The sequence below is a fragment of the Rhineura floridana genome, chromosome 4 (genome assembly GCF_030035675.1).
Source record: "Rhineura floridana isolate rRhiFlo1 chromosome 4, rRhiFlo1.hap2, whole genome shotgun sequence".
NCBI lineage: Eukaryota > Metazoa > Chordata > Lepidosauria > Squamata > Rhineuridae > Rhineura > Rhineura floridana.
In genome coordinates, this window is record NC_084483.1 from 106,562,052 (window position 1) to 106,585,312 (window position 23,261).

Genomic DNA, 23,261 nt, shown 5'->3' on the forward strand with positions numbered 1-23,261 from the left:
GATATGTAAACAATTAAGAGGGTTTATGATTTAATGTATTTAATAACAAATACTCCCACTAGTGGCCAGGGAGAAAAAATATTCTAAATACAGCTGAAGAAACTTGGATGTTTTGTGCATGTAAAAACTAAAATTCATCCAATATTTACAGGTTTACAGCGTTGATTGGAGCCAGACTAGAGGAGAACAACTAATAGTATCTGGGTCATGGGATCAAACAGCAAAGTTGGTAAGTTTGTACTTCTGGCTATTTAAACTGTGTACTAATTCAACATTCAGGAAGATGATAGTCTCTTAACCTGTGCTTTTCTATTTGCTCTTTGTTTGAACAGATACGGCCATGCTCTCTTTGTTGAAATTATACTGGATAGATTAAAAGTGAGGGCCCTCTAGTTCAGGAGTGGAGAACTTGTGGCCCCATCCAGATTCTAACTCTCATTGTCCCTGACTGTTGACTATGCTGGTGGGAGTTGGCATCCAGCAACAACTGGAGGGCCACAGATTCCTCAACCCTGCTGTAGCTTTTGTAAATTTATGTATTTATTTATTTAATTTATATCCCACTCTTTTTCCCAGTAGGAGCCCAGGGTGAATGTGATATGCAGTGAGCTAATTCAGCATTTGGAGACTTCATAGGATGTGGTTCTCTGTATAGCAGAACACAAATTGATCATATTTGTGTACTGTAACAGATTTGTTTCATTGCCACTAACTCGCTGAGCTGATGATGTAAATAAATTTGAACATACTGTTGAGTGAAGCAGAATTCCTGGTAAACAAGAGATTTTGGAGCAACATGTCCTGTAGTAGGAATTGAATAAGACAAAGACAGAAGAATAATATTGCCAGTGCTATGGGCTTGGTCTGAACATGCAGTAGAAGGAGATGGTAGAATTCTGGGATATTAGATTGTTCTCCTTCAGCTGTAGGTGTGGGTGCCATTCTTGAATTCAGCTGGAATGCTGGATATGCTGGAATTGCCTCTCTCAAAAAAGTCCATTCCTGTACTATTTCTTCCAGAATAGGTTGAAGTAGCATATTGTCATACATCCCAATTAAAAATGTCTAGTGAGTAATAAAACCTGGAATTGAACACTATTGTGAGTTCTGGAGAGAGATTATTTTGCAACACAAACTAGAAAAGGTGATAACGAGATTGCTGTAATACATGATGATGTAGGAGTATTCAGGCACTCAAGCTGTATAGAATTCTTCATGCAGCAGGATGGAAAATTCTCAAAACATATAAAGCAAAGCTGTTTTATAGGAGATTTCTAACAGATTTTAGATTCACACTCCTACACTGAGAAGTTGCTCCAATGGAAGATGACACCTTTTTATTTTGTATTATTTTCAGGGACAAACATGACAACAACTGCCTCTAGTTATTTTATTTTATTTTTTACAGAGATATTTGGGACCATATTTGAAAGAAGGCATTGTTATACTTTTGAAATGGCTCTGTTTTTAAAACTATCTGGAGCTATTTAAAAAAAGAAACTTGATCCTATTCATGTTTGCTCAGAAGTAAATTCCAGTGACTCCACTGAAGGTAAATGCACCTGTGGTTATAGCCTAGGTTTTTATAAGGGCTGGCAGGACTAAATTTAAAACAAATGCTGAACTTAAAAATCAGTTAGACTGTGAAATAATTTTTTTCCAGTCAGTAACCTGTATTACTGGGGCTCCTAAACTGTGGTCCATGAATCACCAGTGCTCTGTGAGCTTCATTCAGGTGGCCATGATGTGTCTAGGAAGAACACTCACGATTTGAATTTTATAGAGTTATATGGGATTCAAATTATAATACAAAAAATACAATATAAGTAAAAGAATCAACAAAAATACAATTAAACATCATACAGAGTCTAGCACAGCACATTACAATAGCTACAACAGGTGGAAAAAATCATTAAGTAGTTCACCAAGACCCTCAGCAATTTTCAAGTAATCAATGGGGGAAAAGTTTCGGAACCACTGCTATATGACTCAAAAGTAGAAACTTTTACCCTGTTTATGAACATATTATAATAGGAAAATAATGTGTGCTGTTAAACTGCACATATTGCCAGAACAAGGTTGTTTTTCATGTAAGCAAATAAAATCCAATGTATTGCATTTAGTTATTGCACTGTACAAATAGCTGTTTATTTGTTTATATTATATCTAGTGGGATCCTGCTGTGGGACAATCGGTATGCACTTGTAAAGGCCACGAAGGTGTCATCTATAGTACAGTTTGGTCTCCACACATCCCAGGCTGCTTTGCATCTGCCTCAGGTAAATATTAACACTGCAGTACTCAAAGGAAAGCCTTTTGTTATGTTTGATTGTTTTAAATTGTCCAGCAGGTGGTGGTATACATTTATTTAAACAGCAGAAGAAATGATAAATGTATAGCTATAATTGAAGTGGAGGTTCAGTAGTTATCTTTTAACTCCACTGACTTGGTCTTCCTGCATGGATCAGCAGTTGTCTCACTTGAGTGAACTACTGGCAATTTTTCACAAGGGTGTTTCATTACTGGCATTTTTCTCTCTCTTGCAAAAGTTTTTTTCCTTTCCCCGCTGCCACTATGGCACTGTAAATGCTTATATATTCTGCTTTTGCATCTTTTACCCAATGGAGGCCAATCCATTGGGGCTACTGAGGCAAAGCCCTCCTAATGAGAATGTCAATTTTAAATTCCCACCCCCAAATCTCAAAGCCACACCCTCCTTCTTGTTCAACACTCATTTTATACTTCTGTTTGAACTCCGAGAAGCTCTATAAACATTTATTTATTTATTTATTTATTATCACATTTATGTCCTGCCTTTCTTTTTTCATTAAACCCAAGGCTTACATATGGTTTCCAGGCGGTCTCCCATCCAGGCACTCACCAGACCTGACCCTGCTTAGCTTCAGCAGGGAGCTGGCCTTATAGCCTTCAGACCACAGCTCTCTGCCCCACTCAGCGAATCCTAATCCAAAAGTGTAGCTATGGCAAAGAGGTCCCTCCTGTTGGTCTGCCAGCTTGTCAGCCCTCTTAGAAGGCTGTTGTTAAGAGGCCCATCTAGCATGGGTGCTACAGCAAATTAGGAAGGAGTCTAGACTGCTTCAAGAGCAGTCCACCTAGTAGTCTTAGCCTATGTCAGAATCACAAATTAGTTCTGGGCATGCTCAGATATATCTAGACATCTGCCCATCATTGAAGGACCCAGTTGCAGATGCATCTGGTTTCTTCTCTTTTTATTAAAGTTATAGATACATCAAAAGCAATGCGCCTCATTAACCTAACTATGCTTGCTAGGAACTTTGGCCCTCAGCTAACACTGTGCACAGGGCAAAGATGGTTTGATCTCAGCTTCTGACTCTGATGGAGGAGGGCTGCTAACTGGCAGCTCAGGTGTGGGTAGATGGGCAGCACTCGGCTGGGAAATGTCTGATGTACGAGGTGAGTGTCTGGCAGTGGCGGCGGCAGCAGCACTTCCACGGGGGGGGGGTCAGGAGCTGAGGAGGCTGAGCTGTCCAAGATGGGGGCTGTGATGCCCTATGAGTCCATCCCCCTATCTCCCCCCTCCCCAGGTTCCCAGTCCAAGTACTCATCCTCTGTTTGCTCTTCTCTATCTGCCCCCTTCCTGCCTGGCTCACGACAATGTATCAGTGAGAAGAGTGGTGATAAACTACTCTAAAAGCAGTTTTGGCTTTTTCATAGGCCGGACTGGGCCCTATTTATTATAGGGGGTTGGGAAGGGAGAGGAGATTCTTCTTGATGGCAAATTGCCCCTAAAAATGTTTGATTGGCATTTATGAAGGGGTAGGGGAAAATCTGGTTTCTTCATGGACCAAACTAGAGGAGGAGATTCTTGGTGGCAAACTGCCCCAAGAAAGAACTGGGCTGGGCTGGACATTTTTATTTATTTAAAGTATCTGAAAATTTAATATGGATTTATGCAAGATAATTAATCTTCATTGGGATAAGAGCAAGAACTTATTATAATTATTTTAATTAAAACAAAAAGCTTAGGAGTATTTTGAAGATCACATGTTTATTTTCTTTCGGAGCCCAGGACTGTGTCCTTGATGGGAGCTGGGGGAGAAGAGAGCACGAGAATAGTTGATAACACAGATAATCTGGCATTGGCAATCCAATTAGCAGGGCATGTGTGGGGTTGTTGCACACTACCAGCCCCAATTTCACTTTCAGTGGAGAGGTGGAATCTATGGCTCATCAAAAGGAGAAGGAATTTTGAGTTAAGCAAATCCCTGCTTTTATGAAAACCAGGAGACTTAAATACACTTTGTGTGAATTGAGTCCCCACACCAGTGGAATACTTCAGGAACTTGTGGAACATTCTGCTACTTTTTCAAAATGAGGCTCAATAAGGCTTTGGGTAGTGCATTTATATATTTTGCAGTGTGGGGTTCATGGGAACTGAAAATAAATCATTGTATTACTTCAGCTCCTACTTATTTCTTGTGTATTTGGCTGACTATAAAAATGATTAGTATCTCTTGGTGTAAGCTGAAATCTTCAGAATGATTTGAAAAGGGATTTGGGGCTATAGTGCAAAGGTTCACTATAGCAAAGATCTTTTTAAGAATTATTTTATTTACTATGCTTTTCTAGGACAATGGGCCTTGTATCAGTATTATTGTAAAGGTAATATTAAGACTTAACGTTTTGTATAGTCCTTTTGAGTGTTCAGAGTGCTTCATTTGCATTTTATCTTGCCATTGTTGCAACAGATTTGATAATCTATATAGCAAAAGGTGAGGAGGTTGAAGGCAAACTTGGGCAACTGTGGCTTCCTCTAACCAAAGTTAGGGCGTAATCCAACTCACCGTTCTGCTGGGCCGGGGGAGTTGCATGTTGCCCACACCGGCTCTGTTGGCAGCATTCCTCCACCGCCGTGGCCCCAGGAGCCTGCCATACTGGCAGGAGTCCACTGGGGACAGCCAGCCTGGCGGGCAGAAGCCCTGAAAACAGGGCATTCCGGGGCCCTGGCACTGGTGGAGCCACAAGGAGGGCTTATGCGACACCTTCCTCGCATTCTGAGCCATTCCCTGGTTCCCTGTCCACCTGGAAACTTGGCCAGCGAAAACACCGGCACAGTAAAAAAAAAATTAATGGCCATCTACAGGGAGCGCTTATCCCAGAAAGGCCTGTTTGTGGGAGCCTGCACTTCCCGGCTGGGTTGTGCACGCAGCTCTCGACGAAGTTGGCGTTCAACTGGGCTGGCAGCTCCTGAGTGGGAGGAGAATCCCATGGAGCTTTCCACTGGCTTCACCTCCCCCCTCCCCCCCCCCGACAGCTACCTGGCATTTGGATTGCTCTGCCTGTTAGCAAACTAGGATGTCAAGCTACAGCTTTATTCTTCTTTTCAGTTACTAGAACACATTACAATTTTCTGAGTTAGTACATAAGATGGAATTGTGCCTTGTTTTAAAATGAAAGCAAAACTCGTGTGCGTAAAGGAGGAAGGAAGCAGAGGGGATGGTCACAAGCCCAACTCTAGGCCACTGAAGAGCCTTTATTCCTTCCCAACTAACTAATTTGCTTATCGCCCATTTTTTACTTTACAGTAATAAACATGAATCAAAATTAGTACTATATTTGTGTTTAAGGGAAGATATAATATACACTGTGTATATGTGTGTTGTTTTTAAAGCTCAGCATGTTGTGGAGCTTTTTTTACGTACTGAGGCAGCATAATTAATCTGTTTGATTAGTAGCAGCATGACCATTTCTCTTATGTACCAAATGGATAGGTCAGCCGGATCTTTCTTTCAAGTGTAATGCCATTTAGCACTTTAAAGTGATGGATCTTACTTTCTGCTCCTGACTCAGGCTTATTTGGAACCAAGTCTTTTATTTCAGTTGAAATGGCTAAGAAAGTTTGCTTTGGTCCTCAGCTCTACACAGTTATTTTACTTGTTGCATGTCTAAAAGATACTTGAACTGCAAGATTTTTGTATGTTTGTTTCCATTTGGTCATTTATTTATTTATTTATTTATTTATTAAATTTATTAATCGCCATCTGGCTGGTTATCCAGCCACTCTGGGAAACATACAACATAAAAACATACAAATTACATTAGAGCATTAAAAATCTCAAACAATAATGATAAATAATAATTTCTGTTCTTCAGTTAGTTTCCCCACTTGTCCACCATCGATAAGAGCATTCAAGAGTCTTCTGAATCAAACTCCTTGCAAATGTAAAACAGCAGATAAATAAATGCCCTTTTACTAGACAGTTGTGCTGGATTGAAAACTTTAGCGAGACCCAAGTACAGTAGTGGAATGGTCATACTGAACTATACTTTTAATTCATTTTGACAGGTCTTTTAAGGATTATTTAATGGGCAATTTTCTCAGTCTTTTTGATTAATGAAACACATTAAAGAAAGAAAAGATTGAGCACATAGATAGAACACTGGCATCTCACTGGCAGTGCTTTTAAAGATTTTGTCCTTTTCTGACCATAGTATTCCAGGTTAGCATTTGCTGCAGCTTCTGTAACTTTCTGAGAAAGTGTTTTATGCTTTGCTAAGCTTGAAGGACTCTTAGCTTTTGCCTCTCCTTGTGGTGCAAAGATTGGGTAAGTATAACAACCTAACTGTAACCATTATGGATCTTGCTTTGGAAAAATGCTGTACCATCACACAGGTCTCTTCAGGAGGAAGATTCCTGGAGACATTTATGGCTGTGCAGTAGCAAGAAAAATTCCAGACAATAAATGATCATTTTACCTGAGAAAGGAACGTAGTGACTACATTGCTGCATTATGTTATTGACCAGTGGCTACTGGAAAGGCACAAAATGTATTCTTCTTTCTCTGGACTTTCCTTTTAAGGACAACTGTCCTAGGTCAGAACATTGGGACATCTAACTAGTACAGTGTTTAGTTACTGGTGTTGACAGTGGCTGGGATCCAAAGGGCCACTTACTCAGTATTGCCCTTACATGGCTTTCAAATTACACCGTGTTTGTTTTCATTGCTTAAGATTAGTATCTGTGGATCCTTTTACTAGGAGAAATTTGTTTTTAAAATTGTTTCTCTGCATTGGGTTCTAATATGTAAGATCTGCTTTTTTGTTGCTTGGCTTTGTTTTATTGCAGGTTTTTGTTTGGTTTTGTTGCTTTGGATCTCCAGATCAGATGGATATCACAACAATGTTTAAGAATAATTTATCTGGATAGATTTAGAGTGTAAGATAAAAAACCAAAAATGATGATTTGCTGGTTATGGTATGTGATGTAGGAGCTGCACAGTAAATTGTTGTTTTCTCTGGATTGTCCTGTACCATATATACTACAAGCGATACAAAAATATATGGCTGTGTTCAGACATTTGGATGTATTAAGCAAAGTATCCTTTTGCACATGCACACGGCCTCTTCATTCCTTTGCAGCATGAGCAATCAAACTAGGAAACCTATAATTAACCATAGTTTCCCATTTCATTTGAACCAGGAAACCATGGTTACCAGCTTCGGATGAAACAAGAAACTGGTCACTTAGATACTGTTTAGTTAATTGGGCTTAATTAGAGACTCTGTGCATGAACAGATTTTGGTTTATTAAGCTGAGAGATGACTGTCTGAGCTGGACTTAAGTCTGAGGATCCATAGTCTGCAAAACCTTACATGCATAAACATGCTACTACATGGGAGCATCAGTTTTTTAGTTATTTATTTAAAGCCTTTCCCCCCACTCTTCAACCAAAACAGAGGCTCCCAGATCAGCTTACAAATCTCAGTGATAAGTTGCTGCCTTCATGCTTACAATCTAAAGCACATGATGGGAAAGGGAAAGGGATTAGGAGAGAGAAAGAAAGGAGGGGGGAACCTCGTGCACTATGTCTTAGTTACAGTGTTCTTGTAATGAGTGACTTAAATGGAACGTTTTCAAAGAGAGAATGAGCAAAAGTTGCTGATTTTTTAGCAGAGCAGGTGGAGGAGCCCTGCGGTCCCATCTCTCTCCCTCTCCTATTACTTGATGGATTGGGAGGTTGAGTGTACAAGTCCCAAACTGGATTCATCAATGTAGTTCTCCCATCTTTGAACAGTAGAGTTGCATTGCTTAAGGAAATTTTGTGGAAAGTGATGAGAGAAGATCAATGGTTGATAGTACTGATTTGCTATTAATCTTACCTTTATTATATTTTGTAAGTGTTATGCTACCTGTGATGGCTTCTGTGCAGGCATGTGCTTGCACTGAAGCATTCATGGGTAGCATGACACTTACCAGGTGAGGAGGGCAAGGAGATGGCACGACAAGGAGGCGGCGGCAGTGATGATGACAACAGGGGCAGCAGGGGGGGCCTAGTTGGCCCCAGCTGGGGCTTAGTCAAGGCCTAGCAGGTGAATGAGTGAATGAGTAGCAGTAGCAGCAAGGTCATAAGGTAAGTGGGGAGTACAGGGAAGAGGTTTGGAGACCCTTGCAGAGGGAGGGGGATGTTTGGAGACCCTTGGAAGGAGAGGTTTGGAGACTCCTGGAGGGTGAGGGGGGGAGATTGGAGACCTGTGAGGGGGAAGATTGGAGATCGGGGGGGGAAGAGCTTCAGCAACCAGTGTGCACATAGAGTGGTGGGATTGGTGAGGGGGTGGCAGGGATGGCTAGGAGCACCTGGCAGAGCAGGTAAAGGGAATGGTGGGGGGCAGCATGACAGAGGGGATAGAGAGATGGCCAGGGGGTACCTGGCAGAGGGGGTGGGGGAAGGCCTTGATATCAGACCGTATCTCCCTGTATGAACCTGCCCGGGCCCTGAGGTCTTCAGGAGAGACCCTTCTCACAATCCCAACACCTTCACAAGTGCGACTGGTGGGGACACCAGATAGGGCCTTTTCGGTGGCTCCCCCTAGGCTCTGGAACTCCCTCCCTAGGGAGGCAAGAATGGCCTCCTCTGTGCAGTCCTTCCACTGACAGCTCAAGACTTTTTTCTTCCGGCAGGCCTTTGGAACTGAAGGTTTTAAGGGTAGTGACTGAAGAGGATGCTGTATGGTATTGTTTTACTTGTATGCTCCTAAACTGGGTTGCAGTATTTTAAGTGTGTATCTAATTGGTTTTAACATCTTAATAGTTTAATCCTGTTTTAATGCTGATTTTATATATTTATATGTTTTATATTATTATAGGTTCTTAATGATTACTTATTTTTATCTGGAAGCCGCCTTGAGTTCCAGTTTGGAAAAAGGGCAGGGTCTAAATAAAGATGATAATAATACTACTATTGAGTGGGATGTAGGCAGAGTTGGCAAGCAAAGCAAGCAGGGATGGGAGCCACTAGTGTTCTTGTAAAAGAACTCTGGGTCCAACCCCCTAACCCTAGGGCACCTGTCCCCGTGCCTCTTCTTACCAGGGTTGAGTTACACCCAATGCCAACCCTGTAAGGTAGGTAGACTGCCACCACCCCTTAACCTGGTCTCCTACTCTGAGTCAAGGGGAACTCGGAACACCAATAGACTGGCAGAGATTCCTAAGAGCAAGAGCCAATTGTTCCACTTACTGCTCTGGAGCCTTCAGTGAAACCCAAATCAGTAGTCAGTAGTTTTGTGGTCAAGGTACTGGTTTCAGAGCCACAACCCTATATGAGGTAGTTTATTAAATATAGTAACAGTGTATATAAAAGAGCAGCATACAAATTCCTTCAAACCCAAATGCCCTTAAACAGGGCTAAGCATAGTCAACATTCATACAAAATACAGTGAGAAGTTTACACAGACATAACACAACCAAACTTACCAAACCTAAGCTAAATACTCACAACCAGAAAGTATAAAAGCTGGTCCCCACTTGGTTCCTTATACTATTAAACATCACATAGATGGAATGGGACAGGACAACTAACTGAAGGGTAGCCCCTCTTTTCATAGGAATTTGCCCAGCAACAGTGAGAGAGCCAATTAGCCAATCATGACACATCTTGATGATGGAATAGCCTAAAAGTTCACCGCAAGGGCAGGCCTACTAATTTATGGCTACTTAGGCCTTCTGACCCTGGTACGAGGCAGTGTAGATAAGGTTCAGCTGCCTTCCTGTTAGAACAACAAGCTGTAGCTGAGACACCCTAGTTTTTCCCAGCTCAGATCATCCCAAGAACCTATGCAAAATATTCCCCACAATTCCTTCTGGTCAAGCCATCTTACTTTGGCCAACCTTAGCCGTTCTTGACAATTCTTATATTTGTTTGAACATAGTAATGGTATTCAAAAGAAAAGTCATCCAGTGTGTTTGGAAAAGATTGCCTTGTAATTAAATATGTGGTCTCAAAAGATGTCCTTCAGAGTTTAGTGTTATGTTAAAGGGAAGGCAGATTCTACCCATATTTGCCAGCCTGGGGCTTGTAATCTGCAGGGAAGACCCTTCTTGTGGTCCCACTGCCTATTATTCAGAGACCTGGGAGAGGGCTTTCTCTGTGGTGGCCCCCCTCACTTTGGAAGCATACCTGTCTCCTTCATTGATAACTTCAGGATTACCTCTTGATGCAGGCATTTGGAGGACAAGAGTAGGCTTGTATAACAGTATTTTAACAATGTCAGCGGCTGATTTGTGTTTAGCTTTTGAATTTGATACTATTCATTTCATTTCATCTGTTTTATTGTATCTATGATGTGTTTTGCTCTACTGTCCTGTCATCCTTGGGATATAGAATGAAGGATGATTTAGAAATTAAATAAATAAATCAGCTCAATCTAAATGGCATATACTTCTACATTTTTTCAGAGATCCTTTTTCCTCACATGGAAGATGTTCTTTCTGACCTTACCACAGTGGAGACTTGATCCTTTCAAATCTCTTTAGTCAGTACTGATCTTCCTTCTTTTCCTCCTAATACCTTTTTTACCACGCTGGTGGATATACCACTATGAGATGACATTTTCAGAGAATGACTAACAGCAGCCTTCCCCAATCTGGCAAAAAAACTGACCTACAGTGATGTCCAAGACCTTTCATGAGGTGTGTGCATATATACACAATGCTCTTGGCTTGTTAGAACAAACATATCTATATAAAAGAATTAAATATACTGCTAGCCAGTAACTTTCTTTCAATTATGTCTTTCTGTCTCCTATTCTCCAAACCCCTAACCTATTATGTGTGTGGTGAACCCATATCCTATCATATACATGTGAATAGAATCTAAGCTATAAATGGTTGTTTTATATGAAAATGCATTAACAGCATTTTATGGAATGCTTCCCAATAATGCAGCATACACTTTATAAAATAGTCAATAAATGTATATATATACAGTATGTAAATCTGAACTTTTGTATACTTCCTTGTTTGAGGAAGTGGGAAAGTACTTTTTATTTCCTCCTTACAAATTACCATAGGAAAAAAGCAAAGAGAAAAATATCTGTATATATTGTTTTAGAAATAGAAATGGAAAAAAGTGATTAAATATTTAAGGATCTGCAGGTGTGCAAATTATGCCAATGAGCACTGATGTGAAGGAAAGTAGATTATAAGGGGGGTGGGGAATGGCCCTGCCTGAATGGCATTTCAACTAATGTGTACTCAGCATTAAATACATTTACTGTTTGGAAAGGTAGCAAAGCACTTTGCTGTTCTGTTAATATTACATTCAATCATCTGTATTTCTGTGGGAGCTTACCCAGGTGCCTCAGTTCTTGTTTAGAGTGTGAGATCATGATAACAACCATGAGTTGTTAAATCTATGTTGTCTTTTCTATGCTGTCGTGATGTCAATACCAGTTTCTGGATTGATAACAGAGGCTTGGAGATCAGGTAGAAGAGGCTGCTCTAGCTCACGGGCCTGATAAATGTATAGCTGACAACAAAAGGCTAGCCATGTGGAAAATGTGATTAAAGAAATGACATAAATAACAAAACTGCCTGATGGTTAAAAGGGTTTAATGAGTCATTGTGCCATTTGCCCAGAAGGTTTCTTCTTTCTACCTGGAAAACAAAACTGAGTGTCACATAAAGAATGTCCATGTACCTGATACTCATAATCAGCATTGCTGAATTATCTTTGACCATTCACTCTGTTCTTCCACTTTACTGTGAAAGCATCCTCTGTGCATTCAAATAATTTTTATTGCAGGCTTGTAAATAAGGTCACAAAAGTTACTAACCTATAAATATTTTGCTGGTTGTGAAGTAAACCAAATGGGTTGGTGGAAGATAGATGGATGGAGTGATCCCTCTGCCCTTCCTCTGCAAGCTCACTCACTCACTTGGAATTCTTGGCTGCCTATGGCTGCCAGACAAGTTGTTAAATACCCTGGTTTATTGTATCTTAAATTTACCACTAAGAAACTACTTACAAATCAGATGCCTACTTGTAAGAGCAGGCACTCTGACACCTAAAATTGGAAAATGAGAGCTGCTTCTGCAGTGAGCAAAAGTCTGTGAAGCTTAGCATGACATCCAGCTATTACCATAACTGCTAGGACTTTCAGTTTTAATGGTTATTTATTTATTTATTGCACTTGTATACCGCCCCATAGCCAAAGCTCTCTGGGCGGTTTACAGCAACCAAAAACATTAAAACAAATATACAATTTAAAACACATATTTTAAAAACAATTTAAAACAATTTAAAACACATGCTAAAATGTCTGGGAGAAGAGGAAAGTCGTGACCTGGCGCCAAAAAGATAACAGTGTTGGCACCAGGCGCACCTCGTCACAAACATCATTCCATAATTTGGGGGCCACCACTGAGAAGGCCTTCTCCCTTGTTGCCACCCTCCGGGCTTCCCTTGGAGTAGGCACCCGGAGGAGGGCCTTTGATCTTGAACATAGTGTACGGGTGGGTTCATGTCGGGAGAGGTGTTTCATCAGGTATTGTGGTCCCAAGCCATGTAAGGCTTTATAGGTTAAAACCAGCACCTTGAATTGAATGTTGCATTCATTTAAACTTTAATGTGGCTGCTAAGTTTATTTATTATAGTAAATACAAACTGATCTTGTTCTAACATTTTCAAGCATCTGGAAAAGAAAATATGGACATGTGTCTTAACAATTTAGTCACGTTGGAGGTTTCCATTTATCATAAATAAGCTTGGCGTCTTGTAGTAGGGAATTTAAAAAAAAGTTTCCCCACAGCTACAGTGGACTTCTCTTTCTTTTCAATTTGCACACCAGAATATCAGCATACAAAGAAAGAAATTGCAAGCTATGTAGCTCTTGAATAAATTAAAATATTTTTTCTCATTCAGCGCTAACATTTTATGTTTAAGAGTTTGACAGAAATGTTAATGGCTACAGTGCATTATGGGAAAATAATTTACATTTGAGGAACCTGGAACTGCAGATAATATGAGACATTGGCAGTCTCCCATAAGCAACCTGAGAACTTCAAATTGTTAAGAAATTGTCAGCAGAGCTTTCCTAGAACTTCTTTGAGAAGGGTTTTGATGTGCTATCCATGAGTCAGTTTGAATACTTGCATTTTTATAGTACAACAATACCATGCTTGAAAATATGAAGTGGTAAGAGTCCCTGTTTTAAGTACTAACAATTGAAAAATGGGTGGAAAGTTGGTTTCTGTTTTTACATAAGCGAGTTCCCAAGGCCAAGAAGTTACAGACACTTTAATGTACCTAATGGCCTGCTTCTAAGACTTGCAGAACTGACTTGGGTTGAGACATGCTGACTATTCTGCCAAGCACATCACAAAATGTGGCATTATTCCAACATTGCAGTTATATTAGTCTTGAGTTGTAGGCAGATGCTCCAACATGTTCATTTAGTATTACCTGTTTAGACTTCCATGTAAGACAGCAAGTAGCATCCTTGGATATTTAAACTGATTGAAAAGTAACACAAATGTATCTGTTTCACTGCTATGTAAATTTAGTATTATTTAAAAGAAATGTAGGGACTTAGGTGGCAATCCAATACATGTCTACTCAGAAGTAAGCTCCATTGAATTCAATGGGACTTACTCCCAGGTAAGTGTGTATTGGTTTGCAGCCTTAGGCAACAACTGGAGTTAAATTCTTGGTAATTTCTCAAACTAGAAAAATGGATGCCTCTTTTGTTCCTTGAGACCTGGAGGACTATCTTCTATCTACTTAAAAGCCTCCTAATAGAATAAAGACTGGCAATATCTTAAGACTTTACCGTGGGCACCATTTTTCCCCCACAGCAAATCTGGAAAGCATGAACAACAGACACCTGGACTTTAAACACTTGTGTGCAGCCACCAGGGAGACCTAATTTGTATGCTGTTCCTTGATAAATTTGCATGGGTGATGAAGGATATGCATCTGTTGTAAACAAGATTGCTGTGTAATAGTGTGATGTGGCCTTTATGAGGGGTGTCAGCCATTTAACAAGGGGTTAGAAATCCTTAAACTATTAATTTATGTATATATGAAATTTGTGTCCCAACATTCAAGGGTGATCTACACAGACATTTCTAAAAAATAACAACCCAATAATGTGTTTTGAGACAAGCAAGATCCATCATTAAAATAAAAATAAATATCTGCAGTAAAAATGAAGACCATGAGTCTTGATACTAGTAGTTAATTACAATTGACATATACTTTATAGCTTTGATGTCAGATCTATTATATGATGAAATGAGGCGGATATTCCATTTTGGAATGCATCATATCATTCCACCTTATTAGTGTGCTGCCAAAACTTTCTGTAGCTATAGGGGTGGTTGTTGCTGTTTTATTGTTTTGTTTGTTTGTTTGTTTGTTTGTGGAATGAGGCATTTGTTTTTAACAATTTTGTAAGTTGCTTGGAGGTCTTTGGGTAGCATTCTCATGGAATGCTATACAATTAACAATTTTGTGTTTGTGTTCTCATCCATTTAACAAAAGATAACAAAATAAGGACAGCAAGTTGTTTATCACCCTCCCAGGCAGAACAGAGTTTGCTCACACGCACACCCCAAAACCTTATTCTTGTTCACCCTGATTATTCCTAGGGCAATTACTTACCTGCTGAGCCTCTGTTTATGCATCAAAGTGGGTAATAATGGGTCAGACTTTCCTCAGGAGATCAATGGAAGGAATGAGCAAGTATTGCCTAGACACGCCCAGTGGAATTTTTAACTGGAATTTCGTGCTTTACCATGCCATTTCACCAACTGCTTATGGAACTCCTCTCAGTTTGCCAAGCAGTGACATAGCCAGGTCCAGTGTTGGAAGTTGACATGTCATGCTGACATGCCTTGTGTGTATGCATATGTTTTAAAAAACTTTTAACCTTTTGTTTTTTACTTCCCAGCACTGATAGATGTGATGTGTTGTGTGACTGCAGTCTTTTATTTTGACCAAATCTCAGCTCCCAATATAGCAATACTACATTGGGGCCAGAGGCATTATGAGAACATAAAGAGGTGGCAGCTGCAGACACCCAGCTCGGCCCTTCTTCTATCAATCCTGGGCCCCCAAAAATTATTATTGTTCTTTAATGCTGCTGTCTGTCGCTGCAAGCTTCCAATGCTATTCTGAAATCTGGAGGGGGTTGCACCATGTGCTAGGGCAATGCTGAGGTAACACTGGGGTGGTGGTGGGGAGAGCCCACCAGCGTACTTTGTCCATGTCCCCTTAAACCTTCTGCTAATCCTGGGGGTGGGGATTACCGTATAAGAAAAACAAGTCACCTTTCACTGTGCTGAATTAGCTGCTCAGTTACTTGGATATAGGAAATAATCAGGGCCTGCTGTGATAATTTTAGTTTCATTTTCCTGGGTCTAAAAAAACCAATTCCTTATGACCAGCAAGGTTACATGCTATTGCTACATCCTCCGGAGACATCTACCCTATAGCCATCTCCTGGTAGAAAGCATAGTCTGCCATATCAGATTTTAAAAACACTATTCTTTTTCAGTAAACCCATGATTATTGACCCAGAAACTCAGGATAAGCAGTGGCTTCCTCAGGATTGCTAGAATTCACATACTTTGATCCTAAGAGCCAAGAAAGGAAGGTTGTGAAGAACACCTATGTCCTCAAACTAGATCACATTGCTGCTATAAATATATAGAAACCTGCATTTTGGTAAGTGGTCGGGAACTGTTGGCTCAGATTTCACCCTGTCCCTCATTAGTTTATTCCTGCACAAGCTGCTTTTGGTCTGTGACTTATCCTAGCCTTCTGTGTCATTCCTTACCAGGAAACATTTTAATTATTTATTTAATAAAATGTATATAGTGCTTACTAGAACTCCAGTGACAAAACTGAATCCAGAAGCACCCCGAAACTACAAACCTCCTCTTTCAGAGCAAGGACAAACAATTGGCCAATTTCTTGGGCATGGGAACCACTCACCCACAGCATCCCCGTCTTGCCAGGATTCAATATAAGTTTATTGCCCCTTATTTAGCATACTACTGTATCCAGGTACCGGTCTGGGGCATCCTGATTCAGATGTTAGTGAGAAATAGAACTGAGTGTCATCAGCATACTTTGCCCCCAAACTCCTAATGATCACTCCCAACAGCTTTATATAGATGTTAAAAAGCATTGGGGATAAAATAGTGTCCTGTGGCATCCCATAGCCTAACTACCATTGACCATTGGACTGCCTTCAAGTCGATCCCAACCCTATGAATAGGGATTTCATGGTAAGCGGTATTCAGAGGGGGTTTACCATTGCCTCCTGCTGAGGCTAGTCCTCCCCAGCTGGCTAGGGCCTGCTCTGCTTGCCATAGCTGCACAAGCCAGCCCCTTCCTTGTCCGCAACTACCAGCTGGGGGGGCAACTGGGCTCCTTGGGACTATGCAGCTTGGCCATGGCTACACGCCACTCACTGTGGGGATGATATTTAGCTGGCCTTTTACACCCAGGAGACGTGAGCGGGGATTTGAACTCGCAGACTCTGGACTCCCAGCCAGACTCTCCCCCCCACTGTGCTATACCATTTACTAGAGGTGCAAAAAGCACTCTCTCAATGTTATTCTTTGGCCACATAGATAAGAGCAGAACCACTGCAACATTGTGCCTCCAATTCCTATCCCACAGAATTGGTCCAAAAGGATAGCATGGTTGATGGTATCAAAAGCCACAAAGAGATATCAGGAAAGGGTATCCATCAAAGTGGCCTAGGCTGCCTCGGTCCCATAGCTTAGCCTGGACTAGGGATGGATGGATGTGTCAATTTCGGTTCTCTGTTTCTCATTTTCCCAGTCTTTAATTCAGTTTCCCACATTTCTGCAGCAATTTGCAATTTAAAACAAACAAAAAATCCTCATGAAAATCCCCCAGCATGGTAGTGCAAATTTCTCCTAATAAACAGAGCAGTTTGACTAACGTACACATTTTTGCAAGCAATTGCTCATCACATAATGCATTTTGTATGTTACTTTCACTCATATTATTTTTATGCATACTTTCTTTTAACATTGTTAATTTTTAAATTGTTTTTAATTTTTAAATTTGTGTTTTTACATTTTTTTTGTGTTTTAAAATTTGTAAATTTGTTTTTAATGTTTTTAATTGCTGTAAATCGTCCAGAGAGTTTTGGCTATGGGGCGGTATATAAATGTAATAAATAAATAATATGCATTTCTGTAAACAATGGTTGGCTGGTGAACTGCAATGCAACTTTGGATAAGTGCCAGTTTCAAAGAATGGCTGTGTTTTGGTTCTTATATTTGTTTAAGAAAGTTCAAATCTGACAGATTTGGCTTGAAATGCAAACTGAATCGAATTTGTCATCCATTCCTAGCCTGGACCCAGATTGAAACGGGGCAAGATAATCCATGTCATCCAATGCCCACACATACTCTACAACAATCATCTATACTCTTCCCTAAAAATGGGGCATTTGTGCCTTGTCTGTAATTAGTACAAACCCATGGGTCCAGGACTGGCTTCTTTAGGAGTGGCTGCACTACTGCCACTTTCAAAACAACATGAAGCTGTTGTGCCCCAGATGCAGGGAGAGGAGTTAGATGAGGATGAGGTTCCTGGGGGTGTTGGAGGAAGGGAAGACTCTGACAGCCTGCAGGCACCCATGGCCGGCACCCCCATCAAGGCAGTTCTAGCTCCTCCTGTGAGTCCCTCGCCTGAACCATTGGAAAGCGACCCTTCGCTCATGCCAACCCCGCTCGTGCAGGAATCCCCGCCAATCAGCATCCCACTTTCAGAACCCGCTTCCCTGCCAATCAGCATCCCACTTTCAAAGCCCACGTTGTCACCTAGCAAAGCCCCGCTGTTGGATGGGCCATCCGAGGCTTGCCCCCACGTGAGGAGGTGCAAGAAGAGAGACTTTCAGAGGGTGGAACTCCGTCAGAGCTGTTGTTTACGTACGAAGACCTTCCCTACTTAAGCGGATGCCTCCCAAGACTAGTGCTGAGTCAACTCTCCACACATACTGCAGAGACTCCTTAGGTAGAATAGCTAGGGAAAGTAGTGAGTCAGGGTAGACAGGTTTATGAAGCACACTGCTTTGGATGTGACCATCACTTTAATAAAACAAGAAACAGATCACACCTCGTCTCAGTCTGGTTCCTTCGTCTCTGGGTCGGACAGAACCACCCCATCACACAATGGAACATTAACCTGACTCTGGACCCAATCAGTTAAATGCCATCTGCAAGATTTAATAAGCCAAGAGAGATGGGGTCAAGGGGATATGTGGTTGGGTGTACATCAGTCTGTATAAACTGAAAATAGGGCCACAACTCATTAAAGACTGTGGCACTGGGTACTTCAGTTGGAAGTGAAACAACATCAAAGCTAAGGTCACTCAGACGTTGAGTGACCTTATCCTCAAAAATTGCAGCGGGTTGCTTAGATTGGGTCCTTGAAGGTTCCAAAGGTCCTTCACCCACAGTTGGGTTGAGCAACCTACAGATCACCCAAAAGAACTCTGCCAGCTGGCTGCTAGAGGATGCAAGGCAGACTGCAAAGTGCACTCTCTTCATTTCTTGCAGTGCCACCTGGTGCTTTGTGACTTCAGAGCAAGACCTGTGCTACTTGCACTCTTAGTTTTCATCTGGCTTAATTCATAGTCCATAGCTCCCCAGAGTACCAAAGAGCCACTCAGGCTCCTCAATACTGGAAAGGATGCTTGGGGTGATTATGTCAACTGCCCAGGTCATCTCACCATTCCATAGCAAGACGGCCTTCAACAGGATTGTAGAACTTTTAGTGAAAATGAAACATTTTTGCTTAAGGATGCTTCTCCAAATGTCCTTGGCCCACATGTATTCAAAAATCAGGTGTCTGAGCAGGAAAATGTGGGTTATCATCAAAAACTGTTGCTTTGTGACAAATCTCCATCAAATATAAAATTTTGTATCATACTAAGTTTGGTGCTGCTAGCAGTGCTCAAAAAATCATCCTGCTTGACATAAAACATTTTCTTTTACATGTATCACATCTTGAATTGTTCATCACTTCTCCATTTCCTTAATTCACTTCTCACTTTCTCGTGCCGCATAAGCTTATCAGCCACTGCAATCTTTCATTTTTCCAGTTTATTCCTTTTGAGTCTCTTGCTGAGCTTCTGCCTGTGCCTGAAACAACCTCCCACTTCCATCTGGCAGGCTAGCTTCTTCAGACTTTTCTGAGCGCTCATTTACAGAACCTGACCTGAACTTAACTTTTTTCTAACTTCTGCCACTGGTTGATTCCTTCACTATTTTGTCTATCCTCTTATATATTTTTCCTGTTTTAATCTTTGCTCCTTTTTTAAGAAAACAGGTCTTATCTGTATAGCATAGATATTGTCCACTGGGCTCATATGTCACATCACTTATCACATCTTAATAATATCACTGCAATGCAATGGTATCCATGATTGGTACTAATCTCGGGGAAGACTTGCATTACATCAGGGGAAGGGCTGTAGCTCAGTGGAATAGCGCATGCTTTATTTGTAAAATGCCCCAGATTCAATCCCTGGCATCGCCAGCTAGGACTGGGAAACCTGGGAGAGCCACTGTCGATATGCGTCAACAATAGTGAGCTAGATGGACCAGTGGTCTGACATGATATATGGCAGCTTTCTATGTTATATTCAGATGAAAACACAAGACAGAACAAATCATTTTTGAGCCATGCAGTCCAAAGTGGTATGAGTGCAATCCTACAAAGTGGTATGAAGGTAGATCACTAGTCTGTTTTAATAAACTTTTGACAATTCTTCATCAAGACATAACAATCATGCCTATTGGTGGTTGGTAGTTTTAGTTGGATTGGGTGCCTATTGTCATTTATACTCTCTTTTATATCGTAAGGGAAAACTCCTCTTTGAAACTGTTGCAGCTAAATAAGACACGTGCCCAGTTTCCTTGTCCCTTTTCTTGAAAGGAGAAGCTCTTAGGTGCACCTATCTGTGTGTGTTACAGTTCAGATTGGTTCTGGATTTGGGTAAGGAAATGCTACAAATATTTGTAAAGCAATTGGAGTAGCCTAATTTTTAGGCAAGTTGTTGATTATAGAGTTCTAGCTGAATTTGGATTTTGTGCTGTATGCTTTGATATTGCTGATTTTGATCTTGCAATTGTGTATTTTGTGAACCATTATGAGAGTCTCTGTTGAGCCAAGATAGAGTTGGTATGGTTTTTATTTTAATATATGATTCTTAGAATGTTGGACAGGTTGTTGATATTTACCAAAGTCTATAGTCTTTACAAAAACAATAAACAAAATAGGAATAAAGGCAAAAGGAAGGTGAATCTTGTGTTTGGATTTCCTAACATAAAATTACCATTGCTAATTCCATCTCAAAGCTTTTCTGTTGAGTTTTATTTTGCATGTGATGTTTGATTTCTAAGCTTTCCTGGGTACAAGCTCCAGAGCTTTCCCTTATTATTGTTGTTGTTATTATTATTATTAAGAATTGAATGAATATATATTATAAACAGGGAAGGTTCTGGTAAAGCATGATTCATTAGTACCTTTCTTTCAGGTGACCAGACTTTAAGAATTTGGGATACAAAGGCACCAAGACTCCCAGTGATAATTCCTGCTCATCAGGCTGAGATTTTAAGTTGTGACTGGTGCAAGTATGATCAGGTACAATAGCAGGAAACAACATATTTCTAACCTCTGGAGAAACTGCTTTTTATTGAGTGGTGATGTTTCCAACTAGGTAACATATATGGAGATGATCATTCAGGTAACCTGCTACAGTTAAGCATTTTGGACAGATTTTGGTGGAAGATACCAAGACACTTACTTAGCTCTTCAATTAAAATTGTGCTTAGGTTTGCCTGGGTTGTTTCCCTATTTTTTAATTGAAAATTCCACTATCAATATTAGATTAGAAAACTGAATGTCTGACTTATGTATTGTTACCCATCATTTGCTATTTGCTTAAGTAATTTGTGCCCCTGTGAGAAAGCCAAAAAACCCTGTGAGGAATGTTTTTGGCCCAGTGGACCAGATCTTTATCTCTGCCTCCATGCATTGCAGGCCAACTTTTACAGGTGGGTGGGACCACCTACCTATTAATCAGCTGATGTCATAATGGCATCTGATGGCTGACATAGGTTGGCCTGCCCACTTGTCAAAGTTGTATCAGCTTAGGTCATTGCCTTTCCAAAGAGGAGCATACAGATCCAGAATTTCAGATTTGCGTAATTGTCATCCTGGTTTCATTGTCATTCCTGTTGTTCATTGTCTGAATAACAATGTGTATGTATCCAATTAGCACAATAGGGTTCTGTATAGAAAAATGCTAATTGGATGCATAAGTCTGATTTTAATCATTTGTAAGTCCAAGGCTACTTATACAATAGGTTAAACACTACCTGTTACCTATCTGTCTATGAGCATGCCTCACCTTTCAGTCTTTGGCTGAACTGCTTTAATCCCATGTAAAGTTCATAAACATTCTCTAATTTTTCAGAAGTTTTATCAGTTAGAGATGATTATTGCTTTATCTTCTGTCCCCCAGTACAAAATAGATACAAGCTCCATGAAAGAAGTCCACATATAGAATTGCACATCTACAGTCAAGATAATGGGGATCTATAGGAAGAATGGATAAAACAATGGAAAACAAAATATGCATATTGATTTGAACTAGCTGACTTAATCTTTAGCTGTTGCTCTCTAGTATTTAAAACATTTGTCTCAATTACATATATGGCTTGTTAACTCAAAATTTTATCAGTGTTTCTCTGAAGCTACAGTCCTGTACACATTTGCCGGGAAGTCCGTTGTTTGGTTTTAGTACTATTAATTTCTGTCCACAGCTAGCATTGCAATTCTGTGAATCTTGTTATATATTGTTTTAATATTATATATTTTTCCTTTTCTGTAAACCAATGGTAAGCATCTAAAACAAACAAATCAGGGCTTACTTCTGAGGAGATATTATAGGACTGTGCTGTTAAACACTGTTCTTTCAATTTAACACTTGAAAGCTATTCATATATTTACTGTAAACTTTTATTGTACATTTTATTAAATTTATCAGAACTTGCTGGTAACGGGTGCTGTGGACTGCAGCTTGAAAGGCTGGGATTTGAGAAACATCCGACAGCCAGTATTCAACTTGTTTGGGCATACTTATGCTGTAAGAAGAATAAAAGTAAGTTTTAACATTTTTCTTATTAGATTTCTAAATTACTGTAAACGCATCAGTAATATATACAGCCTGTGTAACGGACTAAATGAAAGCATTTGTTTGGGACATTTTCTATGAAAGAAATTGCATAGCATTTGGGCAGTTGGTAGTTGCCTGGATTCATAGAACCATGTGACTATTTATTTAAAATGTATTTAAAATATTTATATTCCATCCTTCACTTCACACCCAATTTGGTTCCAGGGAAATTTTAAAAAGTCAAAATATCAAGAAACAGCATAATAAAAATAACCAGTAAATAAAACCAGAGGAATTAGTAAGATTTTATAATGCGCAATGATGCAATTCTCTGTGTGTCTACCAAGAGTGTAAGTCCCATTAAGCTCAGTAGGGTTTACTTCCAGGTAATTCTGGATTGCAGCCTAAAAATACTTTTTCATTCTGGAAGAATAAAAATATTTTTGTCTGGGTTTGAAAGAAAGCAGTATTAAGGATATAAGAAGAGCTGCTAGATCAGGCCAATGGCCCATCTAGTCCAGCATCCTGTTCTCACAGTGGCTAGCCAGATGCTTGTGGGAAGCTTGAAAGCAGGACCCGAGTGCAAGAGCATGCTCCCCATTTGTGATCCCCAGCAACTGGTAATGTTGGTGTTATGTGGGCCCCCTGGGAAAGGCATTCCGTAGATAGGGTCCTTTGACCCAGAAAGTGCTCTTTGAATCAGCTGTTCAAAAGAGAAATGACAAAATTTCCATTGGGGTTGCCTGCCTTTCAGTATTCCTAAGTAACTA

At 40.3% G+C, this 23,261-nt stretch overlaps 1 protein-coding gene across 3 annotated transcripts in view; it reads left to right on the forward strand.

Moving 5' to 3' along the window:
- Positions 1–23,261, forward strand: part of PEX7 (peroxisomal biogenesis factor 7) — a 102,828-nt gene that overhangs the window by 20,606 nt on the left and 58,961 nt on the right. For all 3 annotated transcript variants that reach the window (XM_061623953.1, XM_061623954.1, XM_061623955.1), the window contains exons 4-7: positions 152–229; positions 2,171–2,279; positions 20,848–20,954; positions 22,363–22,476. In XM_061623953.1, the coding sequence (XP_061479937.1) occupies positions 152–229; positions 2,171–2,279; positions 20,848–20,954; positions 22,363–22,476 (408 nt within the window). The remainder of the gene's footprint in view (positions 1–151; positions 230–2,170; positions 2,280–20,847; positions 20,955–22,362; positions 22,477–23,261) is intronic.